We start from the raw sequence: 25546 nt of genomic DNA on the forward strand, positions 1-25546 counted from the left end.
CGTGATTAACAGAGTGAGTGTGAATAGAGGCATGGGGAAAGGTAAAAGTACCTGACTTCCAACTCTCCCCTCCCACCAGTGGCGAAAACGAAACCTGTCTCGCCAGCTCTGGGGGGGGGGGGGAAGGGAATCAAAACAATTAAGTGCCGTTTTCCTATAGCCGTGCTCCACTTCCAGGAAACTGCAGGCCCAGAGTGTAGCTTGAACTGCTGAGAGGTATCACACTAGGAAAGGCCTGGCTGGCAGGAGAAGCAAAGTGACTAGAGACCAGGAATAAACCTAAGCTAACAGGTTTTGAGAAACACCAGAGGGGGGAGGAGGGAGCGACCTCACATGGATTGTTTCCTACAGCCGAAGGGTAAAATCTTGGCCTAGAAGGCATAGCGCCACCTACTGGAAATGAAGAAAATAGAAGACTAACAGTGCCCCCCCTTGTTTTCTTTCCCTTTTTAAAATTTTTTAATTTTAATTTTTTTCTACTTTTAAATTATATATTTAATTGTAATTTTTATTTTACCGCATTTTATTTTTTTTATCATTTCTTTTTCTTTTCTATTCTTTTCTTTTTCTTTCCTCTCTCCCTCTTTCTTTCTTGGTTTGCTTCCTAACCATTTCCCCATCTTTCTTCTTAAGCATGATCACCCAGATTATATACAACTTACTAAATGCAAACAGATGAATACTACGAATCGGTCTATAGTGCGCCTAAGCCCTTAACTACCCCCAATTACTCCTGTCTATTCTCTTGTTAATATCCACCTGCATCTGAGCAACCCCCCAAAGAAGCTAACATATATTCACCTCCATACCATCAAATCGCCCGACCTCAACATAAAATGCTAAGTTCAAACCTTAATTCTCTATATGCCATCAAAATCTGTAGGCCTTTAATGAAACTAATGAATTTACCTTAATTCACAATTAAATCCAACATCTCTAAACATTGTCTCCCAACACAAAGGAGAGATATTGGAACTATAAAAACCAAAACAAATTTAAAGAAAACAGAAACACAGCAGTCAAACAGAGTTGGAAAGTAACGTGAGCACCATGAAAAAACAAGGGAAAAAAGGATTACAAACAATGCAGGACAACTTAAATTCACAGGAGAACCTAGAGGCATCTGAAAAATAGAGAAAGAACTCAAGGCATACCTAACTCAGATGGAATGGAATCTTAGAGAAGACTTTAGACAGCAAGTCCAAACAATGAAAGTATACTTTGAAAACGAATTAAATAAGCAAATTCAAATGGCAAAGAATGAGCTCTACCAGAAGATAGAGATTAAAAAAAAAATCAAACAGTAATCCTAGAAATGCAGGAAACCATAAACCAAATTAAAAACTCAAATAAGAATATTACAAAGAGACTAGATCAAATAGAAATCAGAACATCAGATAATGAAGACAAAGTTTATCAACTTGAAAAGAATATAGTCAACACAGAAAGGATCCTAAGAAATCACGAGCAATCTATCCAAGAGATATGGGATGTTATAAAAAAAAACTTGAGAGTCATTGGGATAGAAGAAGGTGTAGAGGTTCAAACCAAAGGAATGAACAAGCTATTAAATGAAAAAATCTTAGAAAACTTCCCAGATATAAAAGATGGAATGGATTTCCAAATCCTGGAAACCTACAGGACCCCAAACATACAAAACTGTAATAGACCAACTCCAAGACACATAATTATGAAGATATCCAAGATACAGAACAAGGAGAGAATATTAAAAGCTACGAGAGAAAAGAGGCAGATTACATTCAGGGATAAACCAATTAGGTTAATGGCTGATTTTTCATCAAAGATATTGAAAGCGAGAAGATCCTGGAACAACATATTTCAAACACTGAAAAATAATGGATTCCAACCAAGAATACTGTATCCAGCAAAATTAAGCTTCAGATTTGACAATGAAATTAAAATATTTCACAATAAACAAAAGTTAAAAGAATTCGCAGCCAGAAAACCAGCACTGCAAGGCATTTTGAGCAAAACACTACAAGAAGAAAAATGAAAAACAGCACCCAAAACTAAAAGTGGGAGGTAACATAGTAAAGGGAAGAAAAAAAAAATTAACCAAAAAGGAAAAACTAGCCAAATAAAAATAAATAAATAAATAAACATGACTGGAAGTACAAACCATATGTCAATAGTAATCTTAGATGTTAATGGCTTAAATTCACCAATCAAGAGACATAGGCTAGCAACCTGGATTAAAAAAACAAATCCAACAATATGCTGCCTTCAGGAGACTCATATGATAGGAAAAGACATACACAGGCTAAAGGTGAAAGGTTGGAAAAAATCATACCACTCACATGGCCCTCGGAAGCAAGCAGGAGTGGCCATACTCATATCAAATAAAATCAACTTCAAACCTAAGTTAATCAAAAGGGATAAAGAAGGACACTATATACTGTTAAAAGGAACCATCCACCAACAAGACATAACAATTATCAATATGTATGCACCAAACAATGGTACTGCAAAGTTCATAAAACAAACTGTCCTCAAGTTCAAGAGTCAAATAGACCACAACACAATAATTATGGGTGACTTCAACACACTGCTCTCTCCATTGGACAGATCTTCCAGACAAAAGCTGAATAAAGAAACTATAGAATTCAATAACACAATCAATAACCTAGACTTAACCGACATATATAGAATATATCAACCATCATCAAGTGGATACATGTTCTTCTCAGCAACACATGGATCCTTCTCAAAGATAGACCATATATTATGCCATACAGCAACTCTTAGTAAATATAAAGGTATGGAGATAATACCATGCATTTTATCTGATCATAACAAAATAAAACTGGAAATCAATGATAAAAGGAAAAATCCTGCATCACCTGGAAAATGAATAATAGGTTACTAAATGATCAATGGGTTACAGAAGGCATAAAGGAGGAAATCAAAAAATTCTTAGAGATAAATGAAAATACAGACACAACATATCGGAATCTATGGGACACAATGAAAGCAGTTTTAAGAGGGAAATTCATCGCCTGGAGTTCATTACTCAAAAAAAGAAAAAAACAACAAATAAATGAACTCACACTTCATCTCAAAACCCTAGAAGAGGAGAAAAACAACAGCAAAGGTAGCAGAAGGCAAGAAATAATTAAAATGAGAGTGGAAATCAACGAAATTGAAACAAACAAACAAAAAAAAACATTGAAAAAATTGATAAAACTAAAAGTTGGTTCTTTGAAAAAAAAAAAATAAGACCGACAGACCCTTAGCCATGCTCATGAAGAGAAGAAGAGAGAGAACTCAAATTACTGACATACGGGATGAAAAAGGCAATATCACAACGGACACTACAGAAATACAGAAGATAATTCGGAATTATGTTGAAACCTATATTCCAATAAAATATAAGATAGTGAAGATATCGATAAATTTCTTACGTCATATGATTTGCCCAGTTTGAGTCAGGAAGATACACACAATTTAAACAGACAAATAACAAAGGAGGAAATAGAAGAAGCCATTAAAAGACTATCAACCAAGAAAAGCCCTGGACCGGGGATATACAGCGGAGTTTTACAAAACTTTCAAAGAAGAATTAATACCAATATTTTTCAAGTTATTTCAGGAAATAGAAAAAGAAGGAGCTCTTCCAAATTCATTCTATGAGGCCAACATTACCCTGATCCCGAAATCAGACAAAGACATTTCAAAGAAAGAAAACTACAGACCAATATCTCTAATGAACTTAGATGCAAAAATCCTCAATAAAATCCTGGTGAATCGAATACAAAAGCATATCAAAAAAATTGTGCACCATACACAATTCATAATCAAGTAGGATTCATCCCTAGGATGCAAGGCTGGTTCAATATACGGAAATCAATAAATGCTATTCACCACATCAATAGACTTAAAGATAAGAAACATATGATCATCTCGATAGATGCAGAAAAAGCATTCGACAAAGTACAGCATCCCTTTATGTTCAAAACACTAGAAAAACTAGGGATAACAGGAACTTACCTCGACATTGTAAAAGCTATATATGCTAAACCTCAGGCTAGCATCATCCTAAATGGAGAAAAACTGAAGGCATTCCCTCTAAAATCTGGAACAAGACAGGGATGCCCTCTCTCACCACTTCTATTCAATTTAGTTCTTGAAATACTAGCCAGAGCAATTAGACAGACAAAAGAAATTAAAGGCATAAAAATATGAAAAGAAGAACTTAAATTATCACTATGATACGATAAAATATCTAACAGACCCAAAAGGGTCTACAAAGAAACTGCTAGAGCTAATAAATGAATTCAGCAAGGTGGCAGGATATAAAATCAACACTCATAAATCAAAGGCATTGCTGTATATCAGCACCAAAACTTCTGAAATGGAAATGAGGACAACCACCCCATTCACAATATCCTCAAAAAAAATAAAATACTTGGGAATCAACCTAACAAAAGAGGTGAAAGATTTATATAATGAAAACTACACAACCCTAAAGAGAGAAATAGAAGAAGATCTTAGAAGATGGAAAAATATACCCTTTTCATGGATAGGAAGAAATAACATCATCATATTGGCGATATTATCCAAAGTTCTCTATAGGTTTAATGCAATGCCAATCAAAATCCCAACGGCATTTCTTGTAGAAACAGATAAAGGAATTATGAAATTCATATGGAAGAATAAAAGACTCAGAATAGCAAAAACAATTCTAAGCAGGAAGTGTGAATCAGGCAGTATAACGATTCCAGATTTCAAACTATATTACAGAGCAATGTTAACAAAAACAGCATGGTACTGGTACCAAAACAGGCGGGTGGACCAATGGTACAGAATAGAGGACACAGTGACCAATCCACAAAACTACAACTTCCTTATATTTGATAAAGGGGCTAAAAGCATGCAATGGAGGAAGGATAGCATCTTCAACAAATGGTGCTGGGAAAACTGGAAATCCATATGCAACAAAATGAAACTGAATGCCTTTCTCTCATCATGCACAAAAGTTAACTCAAAATGGATCAAAGAGCTTGATATCAAATCAGAGACTCTGCGCCTGATAGAAGAAAACGTTGGCTCCGATCTAAATATTGTGGGGTCGGGCTCCAAATTCCTTAATAGGACGCCCATAGCACAAGAGTTAATAACTAGAATCAACAAATGGGACTTACTCAAACTAAAAAGTTTTTTCTCAGCAAAAGAAACAATAAGAGAGGTAAATAGGGAGCCTACATCCTGGGAACAAATTTTTACTCCTCACACTTCAGATAGAGCCCTAATATCCAGAGTATACAAAGAACTCAAAAAATTAAACAATAAGATAACAAATAACCCAATCAACAAATGGGCCAAGGACCTGAACAGACACTTCTCAGAGGAGGACATACAATCAATCAACAAGTACATGGAAAAATGCTCACCATCTCTAGCAGTCAGAGAAATGCAAATCAAAACCACCCTAAGATACCATCTCACTCCAATAAGATTGCCAGCCATTATGAAGTCAAACAACAACAAGTGCTGGCGAGGATGTGGGGAAAAGGGTACACTTATACATTGTTGGTGGGACTGCAAATTGGTGCAGCCAATTTGGAAAGCAGTATGGAGATTTCTTGGAAAGCTGGGAATGGAACCACCATTTGACCCAGATATTGCCCTTCTTGAACTATTCCCTGAAGACCTTAAAAGAGCGTAATACAGGGATACTGCTACATCGATGTTCATAGCAGTACAATTCACAATAGCTAGAGTGTGGAACCAACCCAGATGTCCTTCAATAGATGAATAGATAAAAAAAAAGTGGCATTTATACACAATGGCGTATTACGCAGCACTAAAAAATGACAAAATCATGGAATTTGCAGGGAAATGGATGGCATCAGAGCAGATTATGCTAAGGGGAGCTAGCCAATCCCTAAAAAACAAATGCCAAATGTCTTCTTTGATATAATGAGAGCAACTATAAACAGAGCAGGGAGGAAGAGCAAGAGGAAAAGATTAACATTAAACAGAGACATGAGGTGGGAGGGAAAAGGAGAGAAAAGGTAAATTGCATGGAAATGAAAGGAGACCCTCATTGCTATACAAAATTACATATAAGAGGTTGTGAGGGTAAAGAAAAAAAAACAAGGGAGAGAATTAAATTACAGCAGATGCGACAGAGAGAGAAGATGGGAGGGGAGGGGAGGGGGGATAGTAGAGGATAGGAAAGGTAGCAGAATACAACAGTTACAAATATGGCATTATGTAAAAATGTGGATGTGTAACCGATGTGATTCTGCAATTTGTATATGGGGTAAAAATGGGAGTTCATAACCCACTTGAATTTGAAGTATGAAATATGAGATGTCAAGAGCTATGTAATGTTTTGAACAACCAATAAAAAAATAGTCAAAAGTCCAATTAGTACTTTTTTTAAAAATTATTAGTTGTTCAAAACATTAGAAAGCTCTTGACATATCATATTTCCTACATTTGATTCAAGCAGATTATGAACTCCCATTTTTACCCCGTATACATATTGCAGATTCACATCGGTTCCACATCCACTTTTTTACATACTGCCATACTAGTGTCTGTTGTATTCTGCTGCCCTTCCTATCCTCTACTATCCCCCCTCACCTCCCCTCCCCTCTTCTCTCTCTAACCCAACTACTGTAATTCATTTCTCTCTCTTGTTATTTTTCCCCTTTCCCCTCACTTCCTCTTATATGCAATTTTGTATAACAATGAGGGTCTCCTTCTTTTACCACGCAATTTCTCTTCTCTCTCTCTTTCCCTCCCCCCTCTCGTCCCTGTTTAAAGGTTATCTTCTTCTCATGCTCTTCCTCCCTATTCTGTTCTTAGTTGCTCTCCTTATATCAAAGCTGACATTTGGCATTTGTTTTTTAGGGATTGGCTAGCTTCACTTAGCATAATCTGCTCTAGTGCCATCCATTTCCCTGCAAATTCCATGATTTTGTCATTTTAATTAGTACTTTTTTTTTCTTTTTAAAATTCTTGGGACTGACCTTGAGAATGCTAGGTAAGTGTCTACCACTGAACTACATTCCCAGCTCTTTTTTAAAAAATTTCATTTTGAACTTGTGATACTCCTGCCTGTGTCTTGAGTAGACGAGATTAGCTTTTGTATCACCATGCCCAGCGCAATTAATATATTTTGTTCCCACAGTAATTGTGACTTGCTAAAGACTAGAAAATCATAACACTTTCAATAAAATATAAAAATCCAGATCTGCAGAAAATAAGCTCGTAGATGTATGAGATTTTAATGCATTGATACTTAATCTTTTAAAAGTCTTATTTATTTTTTGGTACTGGAGATTGAACTCAGGGGTACTTTATCACTGAGCTACATCCCTTGCCTGTTTCCCCCCCATTTTTTATTTTGAGACAGGGTCCCACTAAATTGCTTGAGGGACTCACTAAGTTGCTGAGGCTGACCTCGAACTTGTGATCCTTCTACCTCAGCCTCCTGAGCTGCTGAGATGATAGGCATGCACCATTGTGCCCTATATATGTTTCAGTTTTATAAAAACAATACTCTAAATGAAAATTCATTCTTTTTTAAAGATTTAGTAATTATTCAACCTTTGGTGCCATTTCAGGTATTATCACAATCATTTGTGAGTACTAGCTGTGACGCTTAATTTCTTTTGCCCCATTCTGAGTTCATGCATAGCATTTTAATGGTATTTCTGCATTGTTAGGCTTACATGTTTCATGTCTCACTGTTCTTAGTATACAAATCAGAAACTTTGTTATAACTCAGTAAAATAATAAACAGGATTTTTTAGTTCTTCACAAAGTGCTTAAACTTTGTAATCTATTTTAGTTTATGAAAGGCCCTGTTACTTTAACCTTTATAACTGTACAAGTAAGGCAATTAGGTTAACTATGCTGTTATAGTCATTTTCTGTTCATGACACTCATAAGCTTAATGTACTGTTAATGAGCTGTTGAACAAAAAAGGGCAAATAAAATAAAAATAAAAGCATATCTGCTTAACTAAACTCCTTCATTCCCTGACTTAAGTTCTAAGTGCTAAAGTTTACCTGTTTCATAAGAAAGACTGAAAAATCAGAGTAGCTCCAAATTTATGTCAGAACTTCAAATTATAAAATTTGTTTCAATATATTTATTTTCTAAAATTAAATATGAAAACATACCTACATGATTACAGAATGAAAAAAATACTCTGATATTTCACAACTCAAATTAATATCCAAAATCAATGCAAAAACCAGTATTTTATATTAAAAGATAATTTTATATTTTCCTTTTTATCTTTCTCAGTAGTAATAAAATTCTAAAACATTTTGAATTTTAAAAACACTTTGTTTATTCAATCCTATTTTCTATTTACAAAAAGGAAACTCTTTTTTTATATAACAGATGACTTAAATTCGAAACAGAATATCAACATACCTGTATGTGATGAGGACGAAATAGGAACTGTCGATTTAAGTTGGATTTTTCTATCAAGTCAGGATCTGTAACTGTAACCTAACATTGGAAGGAAAACATAATAAGTAAATCTATCTTACTTATCTTGGAATGACTAAAACAACTTCTACAAATTGTTCTAAATTATTTGGCTTACCAATACTATGCTTTTATGCCTATATTTAATTATAATTGATATTCAGCATAGGAGTACCTTAAACAAGGTTGTAGAATAAATTGTAATCATTATTCAAAAATGTTCTTCAACTATTTATGAGAAAATAGAGGCTGAAAACATCTCTATCACCTTTTAGACCCATGCAATTAATTACCTATAGAGGACCTAGCTCTTCTTTCTAAATTTATATTTATTCTTTGGGAATTATAGTTTGAAAAGAATACTTGCACATTTCAATCTGAAAGGAACTTCAGCTGATGAGGTCTACAAACTAAAGTGGAGGCTGCCTGTTTTTGTAAATAAAGTTTTACTGGCACACTGTCACACTATTTGTGTACCGTCTATGGCTATTTTCATTCTCTGAGGGCAGAGCTGAGCAGTTGTGCCGATACCTGGTCAAACCTTAATGTGCAATCTGGTCCTTTCAGAAAAAGTTTATAGACTTTCATTTCAAAAGATGCAAGAAAAGTGACAGACATATTAATCTGAAAAGTATTCAAAATAATTTGCCATTTAAGCTAGTATTTTTAAACACAATTTGCCTAGGTGTAATATCTCTCAGACTATGTTAGTTATTGGATGTTGAATAATAGTATTTACAGATGTTCATTTTCTTTTAGTGGATATCTCCCAGATATTTTAATATTTCTGTCTAAATATGTTAGAAGGTATCTTTTTTAATGGGAATAACAACAAAAAGCCAAGCAGAAAATGACCTTTAATAAAAAACCTTACTCAAGGTTAACTGCTGTAGTACATGGCCATAATCTCAGTGACTCAGGACACTGAGCCAGGAGGATCTGAAGTTTGAGGCCAGTCTAAGCAATTTAGTGAGTAGGCCCTAAGCAATTTAGTGAGACTCTGTCTCAAAATAAATAAATAAAAGGGGCTGAGTGGTAAAGCACCCCTTGGTTCAATCCCCGAGTTCCAAAACAAAAAAAACAAACCCTTACCCTTACCTCAACTAATAATTACTATGATTGTGGGTATACCTCTTTGTCTTTCTACCTTTTCCAAACTCACTTTTTATTCTCCCCATTTTGCTTTCTACCACATTGATCAAGTTTTCTTAATTCCAACTGGTTTGGAAGTTATACATCTATTTTTATATGGTTATGTTCAAAATTTTAACAGGTATAACAGGTATATATAACTTCTAAAATTAATTAAACTGTCTTCTTCCTGAACAATCTGAGAATACAGGAACTTATTTACCTTGTAACTCTTCCTTCTACTTTTAATGATGATATCAATGTACAACATTATAGATATTTTATTTTGAACCATACTCCTAAATCAGTAAATATTTTAACTAAAGACTTTTTAAAATTAATTCTTATCTAAACCTAAGAATGCTGATAAATGCCTCTGCTTATCCTTCAAGCACTACCCACATTACTTAACAGTACTCGAAGTAAGAACTAATGCTGGTAGGTAATCTTTAATCATTTTTTTGGTTAGATATCTTTACTTTGACCTCCCTCTTGAAAGATTAGTTGAGTATAGAAATTTATGTTCATAGTCATTTTCCCTTTAACTATAAAGTTCTATGTATCTTCTAGCATTTATTGTTGGACAGATGATACAACCTCCTTTTTGAATCTTTTTTTTTTTAATAAATCAATGTTCATTTTCTTTTTTTTTAACATTTATTTTTTAGGTGTAGATGGACAAAACACAATGCCTTTATTTTTATGTGGTGCTGAGGATCGAACCTGGGTCCCACCCATGCTAGGCTAGTGCTCTACCGCTGTGCCACAATCCCAGCCCGAATCTTCATCTTTTTAATTTGAACATACTTGCCTTGCTTCAACTCTAGGAATTTTTGTCATTATCTTAGAAATACATTGTTTCTTCCCCAGCATGTTTATTCTCCCTGGAAATTCCACTAGATTTACACTGGACATAGCAAATGCATCTGCTTTCATTTTTTAAAAGATAGTTTTTTTACACTACTTTCTGAGTACTTGTATTTGTCTTCTATTTGTCAAATTTCACTTTCAGTTGCATTTGAATTGTAGGTTTACAATTAGACAAATTCTTACATGACATTTTGGAAAAATCTTAGTGCTGATTTCTTCTCATGTTTCCATTTCTTTTTATCTTCTATCATTTTTAAATTCAAAGTTTGTTCTACCATAAGTCGATTTTTAAAATTAAAAAATTTTTAAAATTAAAAAAGTTAAAAAAGTATTTGTACAGTAAGTCTATGTGTTTGCGGTATTTCAGAGGTCTGTCCACATTAACTTACTCCATTTTGTTGCCTGAACTCAACTGGTTTCTTCACCAGTTTTTTTTTTTTTACCTTCACATGCTGATATGCACTGTGAATTTAGGTATTCAGGTGATCCCCAAACTTAGGCAACCAAGGGTTTTTTGTTTTGTTTTAAAATGCCTTTTAAAACAATAGAACTAATAGTAGTGTATGAAATAAAACTGAGGAAATCCTAAGCAGAAATAATATAAACATATAATATTTACGAAAGTAATAAATGTCTTCTTACAAGTGGAATAATAAGTTAAACTATAAAATGTGAACTACTATATAAATTTTAGTTATTTATGGTCATTTTGTTAGTCATTATGATAAATCTAAGAAATCACTAACAAAAGTTAGTTTATATCTTAAAAGGGGAAACACCACCAATGAAATCTATTTTTATTTAAATATATGGAATGGCTTCGCAATTAACTTATATTTAGTGCTAAAAATTTAAATTGCATTCCAAAATTTATATTATTCCTACTACTGTTGACATTAATTGAAACTACATCTAAACTACTACTCTGTAAATTTCTAATGTCTTCTCTCATCTTAAAGGTTTATTTAACAATTAATAGTATCTAACAGAAGTAACAACAATGTGGTTATTTTAAGTTTTAAAGCATTAGAGAAAGGAACTGAGGAGCAGAGAATTAAAGTAATTTGTCATAAGGTCACAGATCTTGATTAGTGGTTAGAAGATATCAAATTCTTCCAATTTGTGGTTTAATGCTCTCGTCTCAAAAAATACTTCAGATCTACATAGTCAAATACAGTTCAAAAAAAGGTAAAAGAGAAATACAAACTTTTAGCTCTCAAAGATTTATATCTTACCATTCCCTTCTCCTTGTCTGTGCCAACACCAAGTAAAGCAAAATTTTTTAACATTTCACAGCCTATGGCTCCACATCCTACCTATGCAGGAGAAAAATGATATGTACCAGATTAAAATAAAACTATATTATCTACTTAACAAGGAAGAATTCCAACCTAAATTTTCTTCAAATGCTAAGTTATGATAACACATACTTTAAAATAATTACTGGCCATTTGTGACTCATTTTAGTTCAAAATAGTTAACATTTATTATATCTTTTCAAGTTTCTCAAAGATGGAAAAAAGTATAAACCAAATAAGATAAAGAAAAATATTCATAACTTATTTAAACAGAAGACATTAAAGAATTCCAAAAAAAGCAAAATACTGAGCTCAGTTTTTGTAAGACAGACATGAACACCACAAAACATTTTAGTGGAAAAAAAATCACATCACAATTCCCATCACTATTAACTTACTAAAAAGACATTCAAATTCTGTAGCTTTCGACACAAAGTATCTCCAATGCAGGCTCTTAAGGCATCATATCTATCTCCCCTGAAGAAAACAACATTTAACACAAAAATAGAAAAAAACAAATATTAGATTAGTTTCATTGTCATTAATGCAAATTTCATGTGCTTTAAAAAAGAATAAACTAAATAGTATCCTCCAACTTATCAGAACTACCTTAACTGAAAGAGAAAAGACCACACAAAATCAGCTTTTACTCTTTCCATTTGACTTAATAAGTCCAAATAACTTAAGTGACAATAACTATAATTCACAGTAGTTCCCTCTCATCCAGAGGGAATTTGTTCAAAGACCTCCAGTATACCCAAATCCTTGGACACTACAGAAGCCTATGCATACTAAATTTTATCTTACATAAACATACATGACATAAATTTAATGCCTTTTTCATTTTAGCTCTCGAATGCTGAGGTTGTAATTTTTGCAGTTTGAGGTACAAGAAAAGCTAGCACTAATTTCTTTTTCCTTCTTTAAAATTTCATAGACAGCAGACTCTTTCTCACCATAGATCTTTTTAAAAAAAATTTATATTTTAGTTGTAGTTGGACACAATATCTTTATTTTATTTATTTATTTTTATGTGGTGATGAGGATCGAATCCAGGGCCTCACACGCGCTAGGCGAGCACTACACCGCTGAGCCACAATCCCAGCCCCCTTACCATAGATATTAATAACTTCTACACACAATCTTTTTCCTTTCTTTAGGTTGAGAACTTTCACATTTTCACTTATACATAAGTAAAATACATACATATATATATTTACATACATCTATATTTATATATAAATATAAATAAAGATAGTACTTTATTTCTTGTTTTTGGTATATCCAAATTGCTACGATCACTACTCTTGCATTTTGGGGTTATTACTGAGAAACCCAAGGGTTTACTTGAACAAAACCAACTATGATACTGATGGTTGATCTAATCACAGCTACAAAATGATTAAGAGGTATTCAACAAATACTCTGGATAAAGGGATGATTCGGGGCCTAGGCAGAATGGTGAGATCTCATCATGCCACTCAGAAGTGCATGGAATTTGAAACTTAAAAACTGCTATTTCTGGAATTTTCATTTTGTATTTTCAGATCATACGTCACTGAAATCTTAGACAACGAAATTGCAGATAGGGGGACTAATGTATCTTGAAAAATAATTTGCTAAGCCAGTGATTTTTAAGAAAGTTCTTAGAGTAACCCATGTATGGGCTTTAGAGTTAACCCACTTAAACTGATGGCAGAATTTTGGGTTATGTTTACTCTAGGGAGAATAAAATCTAAACTTTTATCAGATTCTGAAAGAGATTTACAACCCAAAAAAGTTGAAGTATGACTGATAGACTGCAGAGAACATTTTTTCATCTAATATTATTCTGATATTTTGAATGCTAACCATTCTTATGACATAAAGTTTAAACCTTTATATTCATTATTTACAAAGTGGTAAAAAGATATGACATTTAACACCTAAGCAGGTAAGAAACAATAACCAATGAGAGAAAATAAATCTAAAATAAATCTACGTTTAGACAAAAACTTTCAAACTCTTGTTTCTTATAAACATACAAGTAAGAAAAAGTGACAGAAATTTCTGTATTACCGTGGGAGAAATTCTTCACATTCAGGTTTGCCTAAGGATTCGACAATGTCTGCTGCTTCAAGATATAACTTAAAGTAGAAGATTAAAAACATAATTACTATGTATATAACATAAATTATTTAAAAAGGAAGCTCTTCTCTACTATAGTTATTTAATAATCATCATTGGAAAAGATGATTAAAAATGTCAATTTGGAGTAAAATAATATTAAAACATAATTTTTTATAACACCATGCCTATTCCTATATTTTCTCTTTTAAAACAATGGTAAAAGTTGAAAGAACTGTTAAAAGATATATAATCTAATCCATATCATTTAGTCACGTAAGATGCTATTTTTAAACCTTGGAAACAAAAGGAAAATTTACTTCCAAATCTAACCAAGATGTTAAGAGTTACAACTGAACCAGATTTTCTACTAATCAACTTGTATCCCATGCTGGAAGAAACAATTCAGTAGTAAAGTTGCCTTACATGGGTTCTTTTTATAATATAAAAGTGAATATTATATTAAAAATATTTACACTGTTTCAAAACAGAAAGGGACAGAAGAATACTTTCTGCCAATTATTCCTTCTGATGACAGAAATTAGGGTCTTTACTCCATCTTGTCACTGTTTTAAATTGATAGAACTCAAACCTGTATCATTCCTATGTTTTCCAACTTTAGAATTTTATACCCAGGAAGGGAACTTGAGGACCTATAATGGCAAAAATTTTCATGAAACAAGTTCGAGAGAACCAAGAAAGCTTAGCTATTACTGGAGAACAACTAACTATAAGGAGAGAAAATTCATTTCTTTACTTTCATAATAGAGGGAAATACTACCAAGAAGAGAACTTTGGGTTATTTTCCAATAGTCCTAACATAAGATCCTGTTAGTTTCAGCTACAAAACTAATAAGCTTTGGAGGCATATTACTTGCCTCTCTCATGCATCAAATAACATTTTAAAGTAGCTTTTCTAGCATATTAATACTATATTATAATACATTATACATTCATTTTATGCATGGAAAATTAAAACTTAAATGTTAAAAAAATAGTAAAATTAGAAACTAACCCACTGGCACAAAGGAGAAAACTTTCCTGTCACAGCTTTCAATACTTCTTGGCTGGCAACACCACCTACTGCTGCAGCAAGTGGGGATAAAAAGCCTCGAGCAGTCCAAGAAAGCCAATGTACAATATCAGCATTTACTTCAGGCTGAAACACAAACCATGAAAGACAATAATACTGTTAATATTATTCAGATAGTGTCCTTAAAATTTCAGTGACTAAATTGAGAATTATTAGTATGTAACTTCTAAAAAACTTACATTTCTCTACTAAATCAATTTTAAATTCTAAACTATTTCAAACTCACAATAAAAAAACTCATTTGCCTGTTACCGTACGCAGCATTTGTTTTCCAGTACCTACCCATTTTTTGCTATCTGAGTCTTTACATTAGCCTAGGGTAACATTTAGAATTAACAGGAATATCATCCATTTACTGTTTTTGTTAAAGAATAGTTTTTTTGTTTTTTGGGTACCGGGGATTAAATTCATGGGTACTCAATCACTGAGCCACATCCCCAGCCCCATTTTGTATTTTATTTAGAAACAGGGTCTCCTGAGTTGCTTAGCACCTTGTTTTTGCTGAGGCTGGCTTTGAACTCAGGATCCTCCTGTCTTGGCCTCCTGAGCTATTGGGATTACAGGCAAAGAATAATTCTTTGATGTCAGTTATATTTATGAACAACCAGAATTTACAAAAAAGATTAATAAAGATTACAAAAAATCCTGAACCTTGATAAACAAACATAAGAAGATATGTAAAAATAAGAAGCTATTAGTTTATGTGAGAAGTGGTAAGTAAAAAGTATAATTATGATAAATAATGGGACAATACATTGCTAAAAATACAAAGTTCTCAATGACTATAATTACAAACTGAACTTATATAACCATTTTTGAGACATATAACTGAACTTATATGTCTCAAAATAACATGTTATCATTTTAAAAGAAATAATGGGTAATTGGATTTTGGAGCTGTTGTTTTAGCATAACTTATTTGTAACAAAGATCTTTTCAAAAGCTCTGGTTTTTCCTTTCTCTTCCTATGCTTTCAAGATCAGTAACCTAAATTTTGACTTGAAGCTTCCAGTAGGGCTCAATTAATCTCCTGAAATCCTAAGTATAGTAACCATTATTGAATATTTAGTAAGGGAGACAGTTCATTCTTGGTACATTCTCAAAGATATGTAAGATAAAATAATGGTTAATAATTACTCATTATTTTACCCCTCCAGTTCAGTTTTCTATTTCATAATTTTGAAATATTTAGCACTCACCTTAAGTCACAAGAACTGTGATTTAAGTTGTGCCATTTTTAAATGTTGATATTGGTGGCAATAATATTACAAGCAATGATGAGCATAAGAGGAGCAAGTTAGACTGAGTAAGTACCTATTGTGCTAAGTTTTATACTAAGTTCCTATAAAATTTTCCAAATAATCTTAGGAAATATCATTTTTATTATATTATGTAAGTGAAAACCCAAAACTTTGAAAGAATAGGTAACTTAAGACTTTATAGTTGGTAAACTGATAAGCCAGGATCTGAGTGCAAAATGTGCAACTTCATAACTTTTATTTTTATCATTAAGTTATACTATTTCCCAAGATTCTGTTATTTTTCAGTAAAATATATGAAAAACATCCAAATCTTGAGAATTTTTGGTTACCCTAGGATAGTCTAATTATCTCAATCACCAAAGAACATTCATAGACACAGAATCAAAAATAAAAATGTGACAGGTCTTTAGTATTGATAAGAAAAAGGATATTATAAACTTAACTCCAACAGAGATAACTGTGGACTTGACAAGGCTATAGGCCTGCCCATGAGGCAGGATATAAGAAGAGACATAGTACATACAATGAAAGCCCAATGATTACTAAGCATAGTCAAAATCATCCTGAGAAAATAAAAAGTCTCACTAAATTCCACAAACTGAACATAGATATAAAGTTTGAAAGATCTTAGTACTGGATATGGTGAAAAACCCTGGGAGAGGGTTTTTTCCACATTTTTTATAAATCAATAAATGGGCAAAGGAACTAAACTTATGTTTATATTTATAGTTAGCAAATTATATTAATATATTAATAATTCTCTTTAATTTATAAAAGAACATAAATATTGAAGAGGCTATCTTTTCCCCAATATACATTTATGGTGCTTTTGTCTAGAATGAGATAACTGTATATATGTGGGTTTGTTTCTGTGTCTTCTGCTCCAGTGGTCTTCTTGTTTGTTTTTGTGGCAAAATCATGCTATTTGTGTTACTGTAGCTCTGTAGTATAATTTAAGGTCTGGTATTGTGATGATTACTGCTTTACTTTTCTTGCTAAGGATTGCTTTGGCTATTCTGGGCCTCTTATTTTTCCAAATGAATTTCATGACTGTCCTTTCTATTTCTAAGAATAACAAACATAACTGCGTTCAGTCAGTATAGATAATATTTTTGGTAGTATGGTCCGTTTTGACAATATTTGTTTTTTTTTTTTTTTGCCTATCCAAGAACATGGAAAAACTTTCTATCTTCTAAGTTCTTCAATTTCTTTCTTTATTGCTCTGTAGTTTTCATTGTAGAGGTCTTTCACTTCTTTTGTTAGACTGATTCCCAAGTATTTTTTTTTTTTTGAGGCTGTGAATAGAATAGTTTTCCTAGTTTCATTTTGCTTCAGTTTATTTTATCATTGGTGTATAGGAACGCAATTGATTTATAGGTGTTAATTTTATATCCTGCTACTTTGCTGAATTTGTTTATGAGTTCTGTAAGTTTTCTGTGAAGTTTTTTTGGGTCTTCTAAATGTAGCAATATGTCTTTGGCATATAGGGATAGTTGAGTTCTTCTTTTCCTACTTTTATCACTTTAATTTCTTTCTTTTGTCTAAATGCTCTGGCTGGAGTTTTAAGGAATATGTTGAATAGGAATGGTAAAAGAGGGCATCCCTATATTGTTCCAGTGTTTGAAGGAATGCTTTCAATTTCTCTCCATTCAGAATGATGTTGGCTTTGGGTTTAACATATAGCTTTTATAAAGTTGAGGTTATATTCCTACTTTCCCTAGTTTTTCTAGTGTTTTGAACATGACTGGATACTATATTTTGTCAAATATTTTTTCTGCATCTACTGAGATAATCATGTGATTCTTGACTTCCAAATGCTAAAGCAAGCTTGCATCCATGGGAACAAACACCACTTGAACAAGGTGCACTACCTACTCCCAAGTGCAAGAAGTAAAATCAAGAATCAATTAACAGGACAACATCAAACTAAAAAGCTTCTTCACAGCAACAATCAAGAATGTGAAGACAGAGACTACAGAATGGGAGAAAATTTTCCTACCTGCACCTTAGATTGAACATTAATCTCTAAATATACAAGGAACTCAAAAAGCTTAAGACCAAAAAAAAAAAAAATATATATATATATATATATCAAATAACCCAGTCAATAAATGGGCAAAGGAACTAAACAGGCGGTTCACAGAAGAAATATAAATGGTCAATTAAAAAAAAAAAAAAAACAGTTCCACATCTCTAGCAATTAGAGAAAACCAAATTAAAACCACGATGAGATTCTATTCACTCCAGTCAGAATGGCAGTTATCAAGAGAACACAAGTAACAATAAACTTTGGTGAGGATGAGTGGAAAAGGTTACTTTCACACATTGCTAGTGGGTGCTACTCTGGAAAGCAGTACCAAGACTCTTCTAAAAACTTGGAATGGAACCATTTGACCCAGATATACCATTCCTCAGTATATATCTAAAGGACTTAAAATCAGCATACTAGAGTGATGCTGCCATTTCAATGTTTATAGCAGCTCAATTCACAATAGCTAAGCTATGGAACCAACCTAGGTGCCCTTCAAAAGATAAATGGATAAAGAAAATGTGGCATATATACACAATGGAATATTAACTCAACCATAAAGAAAAATGGCTTTTTGGCACTTACTAGTAAATGGATGAATCTGGAAACTATCATGCTAAGTGAAATAAGCGAATCCCAAAAAAACCAAAGGCTGAATGTTCTCTTTGATATGTGGATGCTAATACACAACAAGGAAGAGAAGGGAAGAATAGAAAGTTCAGTGGATTAGTCAAAAGGGGAATGAAAGAAAATAAAGGAGGGCAGGAAGAGGAAAGACAATAGAATAAATCGGACATAATTTTCCTATGTTCATATATGAATATATGACCAGTGAAACTCCATATCATGTACAACCACAAGAATGAGATACAAAGTTATAAATAATATGTCAAAATACACCCTACTGTTATGTATTTCTAAAAAGAACAAATACAAGTTCTGAGACAAAAATAAAATGCTATGTACTAATACCATTTCATTGAGACATTCTAGAAAAGGCAAAAACAACAGTGGTCACCAGGGTTTGGCTGCAGGCTTCAGAGATTATCATAAAGAGGCGTAAGGGAACATTTTGGCCTTATGGGAATGTTTTACATCTTGTCAGTGGTGGATATGGGTCTATACACTTTGAATTCATGGTGTACACTAAATTAGTTGTGTAAAGAATTTTGTTTACACCTAAAATGGGTGAAATTTACCTTATATAAATTGTACCAGCCGTATAAATTCTTAATCATATTCCCTTTCATCACAGACTTCAATAATCTATTTCTTTTTTTTATTTTTAAAAACTTTTGAAACAATCTATTTACAATCATCTATTTTTAAATTTTCATATTTTTTTTTCTACAACCACTACATATGTAATGAATGGTCTCTCATTTATGGCTGGTGATTCATTACCTGTGGCATATTTATTTTTTCTTTTTTAAAATTACATAACAGATAAAAGCTTCCTATGTTAAGCTCTTCATTTCCCATTCATTTTTATAAAATGAGAAAAAATATTTTCAAATAATTACATGAATATTGCTATGTTGATAGTTGCTAAAGTGTTTGGCAGGCAGGCACTAGCATCATAAAATGAAAATACCATTTTCTAGGTTATATGTTCAAATCTAAATGTGATATGCATGAGATTTGTATGTATCACATATAAAAGAGACGGTATACAGAAAAGTTGATAATTTTATAGTGAGTTTGAGCAGGTTAACAAATTGAGTAAATCAGAACAGAATGATAAATAATGTAAACAGCATTAATGTAACAACAGCAGCAACAAATAGTAATATTCTAAGTATTTTATAAAAATCACATCATTTATGTTTATAAAATAATCAATAATATTAACAATCTTATGAGGTAGGTCAATCCTATTTTATAGGCTTAAAAGATAAAGTAGAAAAAAATAAAGAAATTACCCAGTGTCACAGAATCCATAAGCAACCAAGCTGGGATCTGGAGGAAAGAGTAATTTGTGTGTGTGTGTGTGCGGGGGAGTGGGGTTATTGGGGATTTAACCCAGGAGTGCTCTACCACTGAGTTTTAACCTCAAAACTTTTTAATTTTTATTTTGAGACAAGGTCTTGATAAGTTAATAAGGTTGGCCTCCAACTTCTTATATTCCTCCTTCCTCAGCCTTCTGAGTAGTTAATATTACAGGTATGTGCTGTCCTGCCTAGTTTAGAAAACTGTTAATATATACAACATCTACATGTTACAAACAAATCTTTTAACAACCAGAACTTTGAATATTTACCTTCTCTTCCAAGGTTTCACTTATAGATGTTGCTAGTTTCAACAGCTCTTCTGAATCTTGTTGGCATCTACAATTCATAAAGGTACCTCAATGTCAATTTCCCATTGCCATAAACAGAAGCTCATATTCAAAACTAAAATATATTTATATATGGATGTGGATTTTTTTATAAAAACATATATCCAGCATATTATGAATCAGAATCCTTAAATCAGAGAAATCATTCAGCATTTGTTTTTTAGGGATTGGCTAACTTCTCTTAGCATTATATTCTCCAGCTCCATCCATCCATTTACCTGCAAATCCCATGATTCTATTCTCTTTTAATGCTGTATATATACCACAGTTTCTTTATCCATTCATCTACTGAAGGGCATCTAGATTGGTTCAGTTTAGCTGTTGTGAATTGTGCTGCTATAAACATTGATGTGGCTGTTTTTAAGTCCTTGGGTATAGACTGAGGAGTAGGAGAGCTGGGTCAAATGGTGGTTTCAACCCCAGTTTTATAAGGATTCTCTACACTGCTTTCCATATTAGCTACACCAATTTGCAGCAATGTATGAGTGTGCCTTTCCCCACACATTCTTGCCAAGACTATTGTTGTTTGTATTCTTAATAGCTGCCATTCTGAAATGAGTGAGATGAAATCTTATAGTAGTTTTGATTTGCATTTCTTTGGGGATGGGAGGATTAAATGAACTCTAGATAGGGCAAAGGGTAAAAGGGGAGGGAGAAGAGGAAAGGGGACATAGGGACAGGAAAGATGGTAGAATGCGATGGTCATCATTACCCTAAGTACATGTATGAAGATAAGAAGGATGTGACTCTACTTTGTATATTCAACCAGAGACATGAGAAGGATGTGACTCTATATACAACCAGACATAAAAAATTGTGCTCTAAATGTGTAATATGAATTGTAATGCATTCTGTTGTCATATATAACAAATTAAAATAAAAAAAAAACCCATATGTCCAAAGGACTTAAAATCAGCCTACTACAGTGAGGCTGCCACATCAATGTGTAAAGCAGCTAGACTCACAATAACTAACCTATGGAATCAACCTAGGTGTCCTTCAACAGATAAATGGATAAAGAAAATGTGGCATATATACACAGTAGCATATTACTCAGCCATAAAGAAAAATGGCCCCATGGCATTTGCTAGTAAATGGATGAATCTGGAGACTATCATGCTAAGTGAAATAAATGAATCCCCAAAACCAAAGGCTGAGTATTCTCTTTGACAGGTGTATGCTAACACACAATGAGGAGGGGGAGGGAAGAACAGAGAAGTTCAGTGAATTAGACAAAGGGGAATGAAAAGGAAGGGGGATAGGAGTAGGAAAGACAGTAGAATAAGCTGGACATAGTTTTCCTATGTACACATACGAACACATGACCAGTGAAAATCCACATCATGTACCACCACAAAAATGGGATCCTAATTATCGTAAATTATACCCCATGCATGTATAATATGTCAAAATATACTCTACTATTATATCTAAAAAGAGCAAGTTTAAAAAATCCTGTAGCACTTAAAAAAATGAAATAGGCATACTGTAAAGATACAGACATATCAATGTTTATAGCAGCACAGTTCACAATAGCCAAGTTATGTAACCAGACCACATGCCTCTCAAGAGACAAACAGATAAAGAAAATGTGGTATACATAGACAATGGCATTTTACCCTGCCATAAAGAATGAAATGATGACATCTGTCGACAAATTAATGGAACATCATGCTAACTGAAATAAACCGGGCCCAGAAAGTTAAGGGTCAAATGTTTCCTCTCATATGTAGAGGAATGAGAAAAGGGAGGAACAGTGGAATGAAACTGATCAAACTATACTATGTACATATGAATATACTACAATGAAGAATGAGGAATTCTGCCAACAGTGTTTTAATGACTTAAAGATAACTGGTTTACAAATAAATAAATTACTTCAAAGCCACGATCACCTAACATTATATAAATAAGATTTAGTTTTAAATAAAAAAAGCAAAATCCTTTTGTAATAGTACTTCTAAATTAAGAAAGAAAAAAGTATGACTAGCTCACTAATTCTCAGTTTTTTAAAGTTATAACTTTTAAAGCCTTCAAAAAGTCATAATAAATGTTTATATAGGTCAGTGTATTTACTGCTTTTGCAATTACCAGAGGCTTTCTTTAAAAAACACTAATTTTTGAGACCTGTTTTTATAAAAAAGAAAATAGTTCTTTTAAAACAACAACAAAAAGTTACCCAATATTTGGCTTTCGGTTGTAGTTGTCCTGAAACTGGTCCAATGCAAGCATAGCTGTGTGAATCTGTAAAGGTGCCTATTTAAGAACATTAAAAATTGGCTTCATTTATTAAATGCACAGTATGTGTCAGACACTAGGCTAAATGCTTTTAAAATATTATTTAATTTTAACCCCCATGCGATACACTATTCATACTGATCATGACCAGAGAAGTAAAATGACTTGACCTCAAGGCAATAAAGGTATTTTTCAAGGAATCTCTCCAAGGTGGAATAATTAGTGATTATCAGGCTATTCATATGAAACTTAAGAGCAATATTAATTGAACAACAGTAATAAAACTTTTGTGTAAGTTTATCTAATCTTTTTTCTTTATCAACAATTACAAATTTGCAAACTGTTTCTTCCTTCCTTATCACAAATACATTTGTTAAAAAATTATATCCAGTGATTTAAAAAAATATATGCCTAAGTTTGTTTGCTCTTATATAAACTCTACATGGTTAATAAAATATTAATAAAATCAATTTGTGTAAGTTATTGAAATCATTTTATAATCAAAGCTAACAAATCCTATCAAGTAAAACTTTAATCATTCTAACATTTTTTTTCCATGATACAAATTCCTGTTTTAAAGTCTTCAACTTCAGATATATGAGTATAATTAATTAATTAAGAAAACCTGAGGACAAGAAATATACATGGTTACTCCATTTTAACTTTATCATCACTTACCAATTCCCATCCCCCACTCTGTTGCCTCTTTCAAACCTGAAAAGTGTGTATTTACCTCAGGTTTGCTAAAATCCGCAATAAGGCACTTTGGATGTTTTATCTGCTTCTCCAATGGTTCCTAACAGGAAAAAAATTTATTATTTCACAGCAAGTGAGTGATCACTTGACAAAATACACTGTTACATGTCAGTGCAATAGACATAACAATGAACCTTTCCCAAAGGTCTGAAATAATAATGTAAAGAAGTTTGTCTTAATTGAAATATAAAATATCTACTATTCTCCCTTATTACCACACTATAAGAAGTTACATGCAAACAACTGCTCTACATAGTAAACTTAAGAACTAACAAGAACATCTTTATACTCCAAAAACTTTATTGTTATTTATAAAAACAGATATTGTTAAGCACACTTCACATGTCTGACAAGACCAGAATAGATATTCTAAGATAAAACATTTGTGGATTAAAAAACCATCAAGGTAAAACAAATAAAAACCTGAAAGACAATTACCCCCAAATACCCACCCAATTTGAACTTACTTGAGGCACAAACTATTCAGTTAAAAATTGGGGTCAGAGCAAGAAAAAAGTATATAGGGGCAGATGTGACTAGCTGTAATATTTTATTATTTTAGTTTTGCCTTGAACAAGCCTTCAGGAGTACTATTACTATTAACAGTTCTGGTGTGGGGGAAGACAATGAAGTTAAAACCCAAGAACTTGCAATAAAACTTCCCCAAATTCCAAGTAACACCATCAAAAAACCAACCAGAGATGTGTTAGACAGATTACATGGAGAAATGGCCTAAAGACTTAAGCAGCAGGAGATCTCTTAATTTCAGGATCATAGGTCTTTATATTCTATTTAGCAACTTACACTTTCATGTCAGGTAATTATTTTATATTTCCAATATACACATTGTTTTTTCTTTAAGCATTAAAATTCAATAGAATTTTAACTTTAAATTAAATTTGAATTAACAAGTATAACAAAGAAATATTTCTTAAAAAATAAACTAAAAAAAATAAACTAATAAAGCAAAACAACCTTTGATATATCTTTTGAAAATATGTATGTTTTATCTCTTAGGAAGTAAACAGTATGATCAACTCTTTGATTATTCAGTAGTGTATATTTCCTTTGAGGTATGCTTATATAGATTTTTTGATATCAGTTTGTTTCTTATATTAATCCCATTTTCCTCAAAGTGGGTACAAGTTAAACAAAAATTATACAGTGTTTTTGACATCAGTTTGTTTCTTAGATTGATTCCATTTTCCTCAAAGTGAGTACAAAGTAAAAGAAAACAAAATAAATTCAGCTTTTAAATTAACTGTTTGGTTAACTGAGTATTACATTTTTCTCTTAAGTTATTATTTTTATAGAAGGAAATATATATATATATATATACATATATTTTAGTTGAAGGTGAACACAATACCTTTATTTTATTTTTATGTGGTGCTGAGGAATCGAACCCAGTGCTTCATGCATGCTAGTCAAGCTCTCCACCACTGAACCAAACCCCAGCCCCAAGAAAAAAATTTTTTTGAAGCAAAAAAACAACAACAAAAAAGAATTACTTACAAAGCAAAATGTTTTAGGAGTTTTAACTTGTACAGCTATGCCTCCATGTAAATATGGTTCCAGTTCTGTAGTATCACCAATACTAAAAGAAAATGGTGATACCACTAGAAGAAAAAAAAATAGTAAAACCATTACACAGGAATATGAATACTGACATCTGAAGATTTATTTTTATAAAAAAATTAATTCTAATTTATAAAATTAAGAGATTCCAGTATAGATATTTTTTATAGGGTAGGGGAACGTGAGGAACTATAGAGTATTTTTTCTAATGTGATCTTTAAGACTTAAAAAAAAAAAAATCAAGAAAACTCAGAGAAAAAAACAGAGAAATAAGAGGTACTCATTATTAACATTAAAATACATTATAAAGTTTCAATAATATATTGATACTGATCAATCATACAGTAGGTTCTGGCTTATGAAGAGACAAAT

The 25546-nt window shown here is 32.4% G+C and overlaps 1 protein-coding gene across 12 annotated transcripts in view; it reads right to left on the reverse strand.

Annotated features, from left to right (window-relative positions):
* Window positions 1–25546, reverse strand: part of Uba6 (ubiquitin like modifier activating enzyme 6) — a 127639-nt gene that overhangs the window by 62167 nt on the left and 39926 nt on the right. For all 12 annotated transcript variants that reach the window (XR_013425796.1, XR_013425793.1, XR_013425792.1 and 9 more), the window contains exons 10-18: window positions 25112–25215; window positions 23574–23636; window positions 22782–22858; window positions 20525–20591; window positions 14896–15039; window positions 13833–13900; window positions 12173–12251; window positions 11712–11792; window positions 8419–8496 (exon numbers count right to left, since the gene is read on the reverse strand). Coding sequence is in view for 6 of the 12 variants with exons in the window: in XM_078021349.1 (XP_077877475.1) it covers window positions 8419–8496; window positions 11712–11792; window positions 12173–12251; window positions 13833–13900; window positions 14896–15039; window positions 20525–20591; window positions 22782–22858; window positions 23574–23636; window positions 25112–25215 (761 nt within the window). In the remaining 6 variants the exon portion in view is untranslated. The remainder of the gene's footprint in view (window positions 1–8418; window positions 8497–11711; window positions 11793–12172; window positions 12252–13832; window positions 13901–14895; window positions 15040–20524; window positions 20592–22781; window positions 22859–23573; window positions 23637–25111; window positions 25216–25546) is intronic.

The sequence above is a fragment of the Ictidomys tridecemlineatus genome, chromosome 9 (genome assembly GCF_052094955.1).
Source record: "Ictidomys tridecemlineatus isolate mIctTri1 chromosome 9, mIctTri1.hap1, whole genome shotgun sequence".
NCBI lineage: Eukaryota > Metazoa > Chordata > Mammalia > Rodentia > Sciuridae > Ictidomys > Ictidomys tridecemlineatus.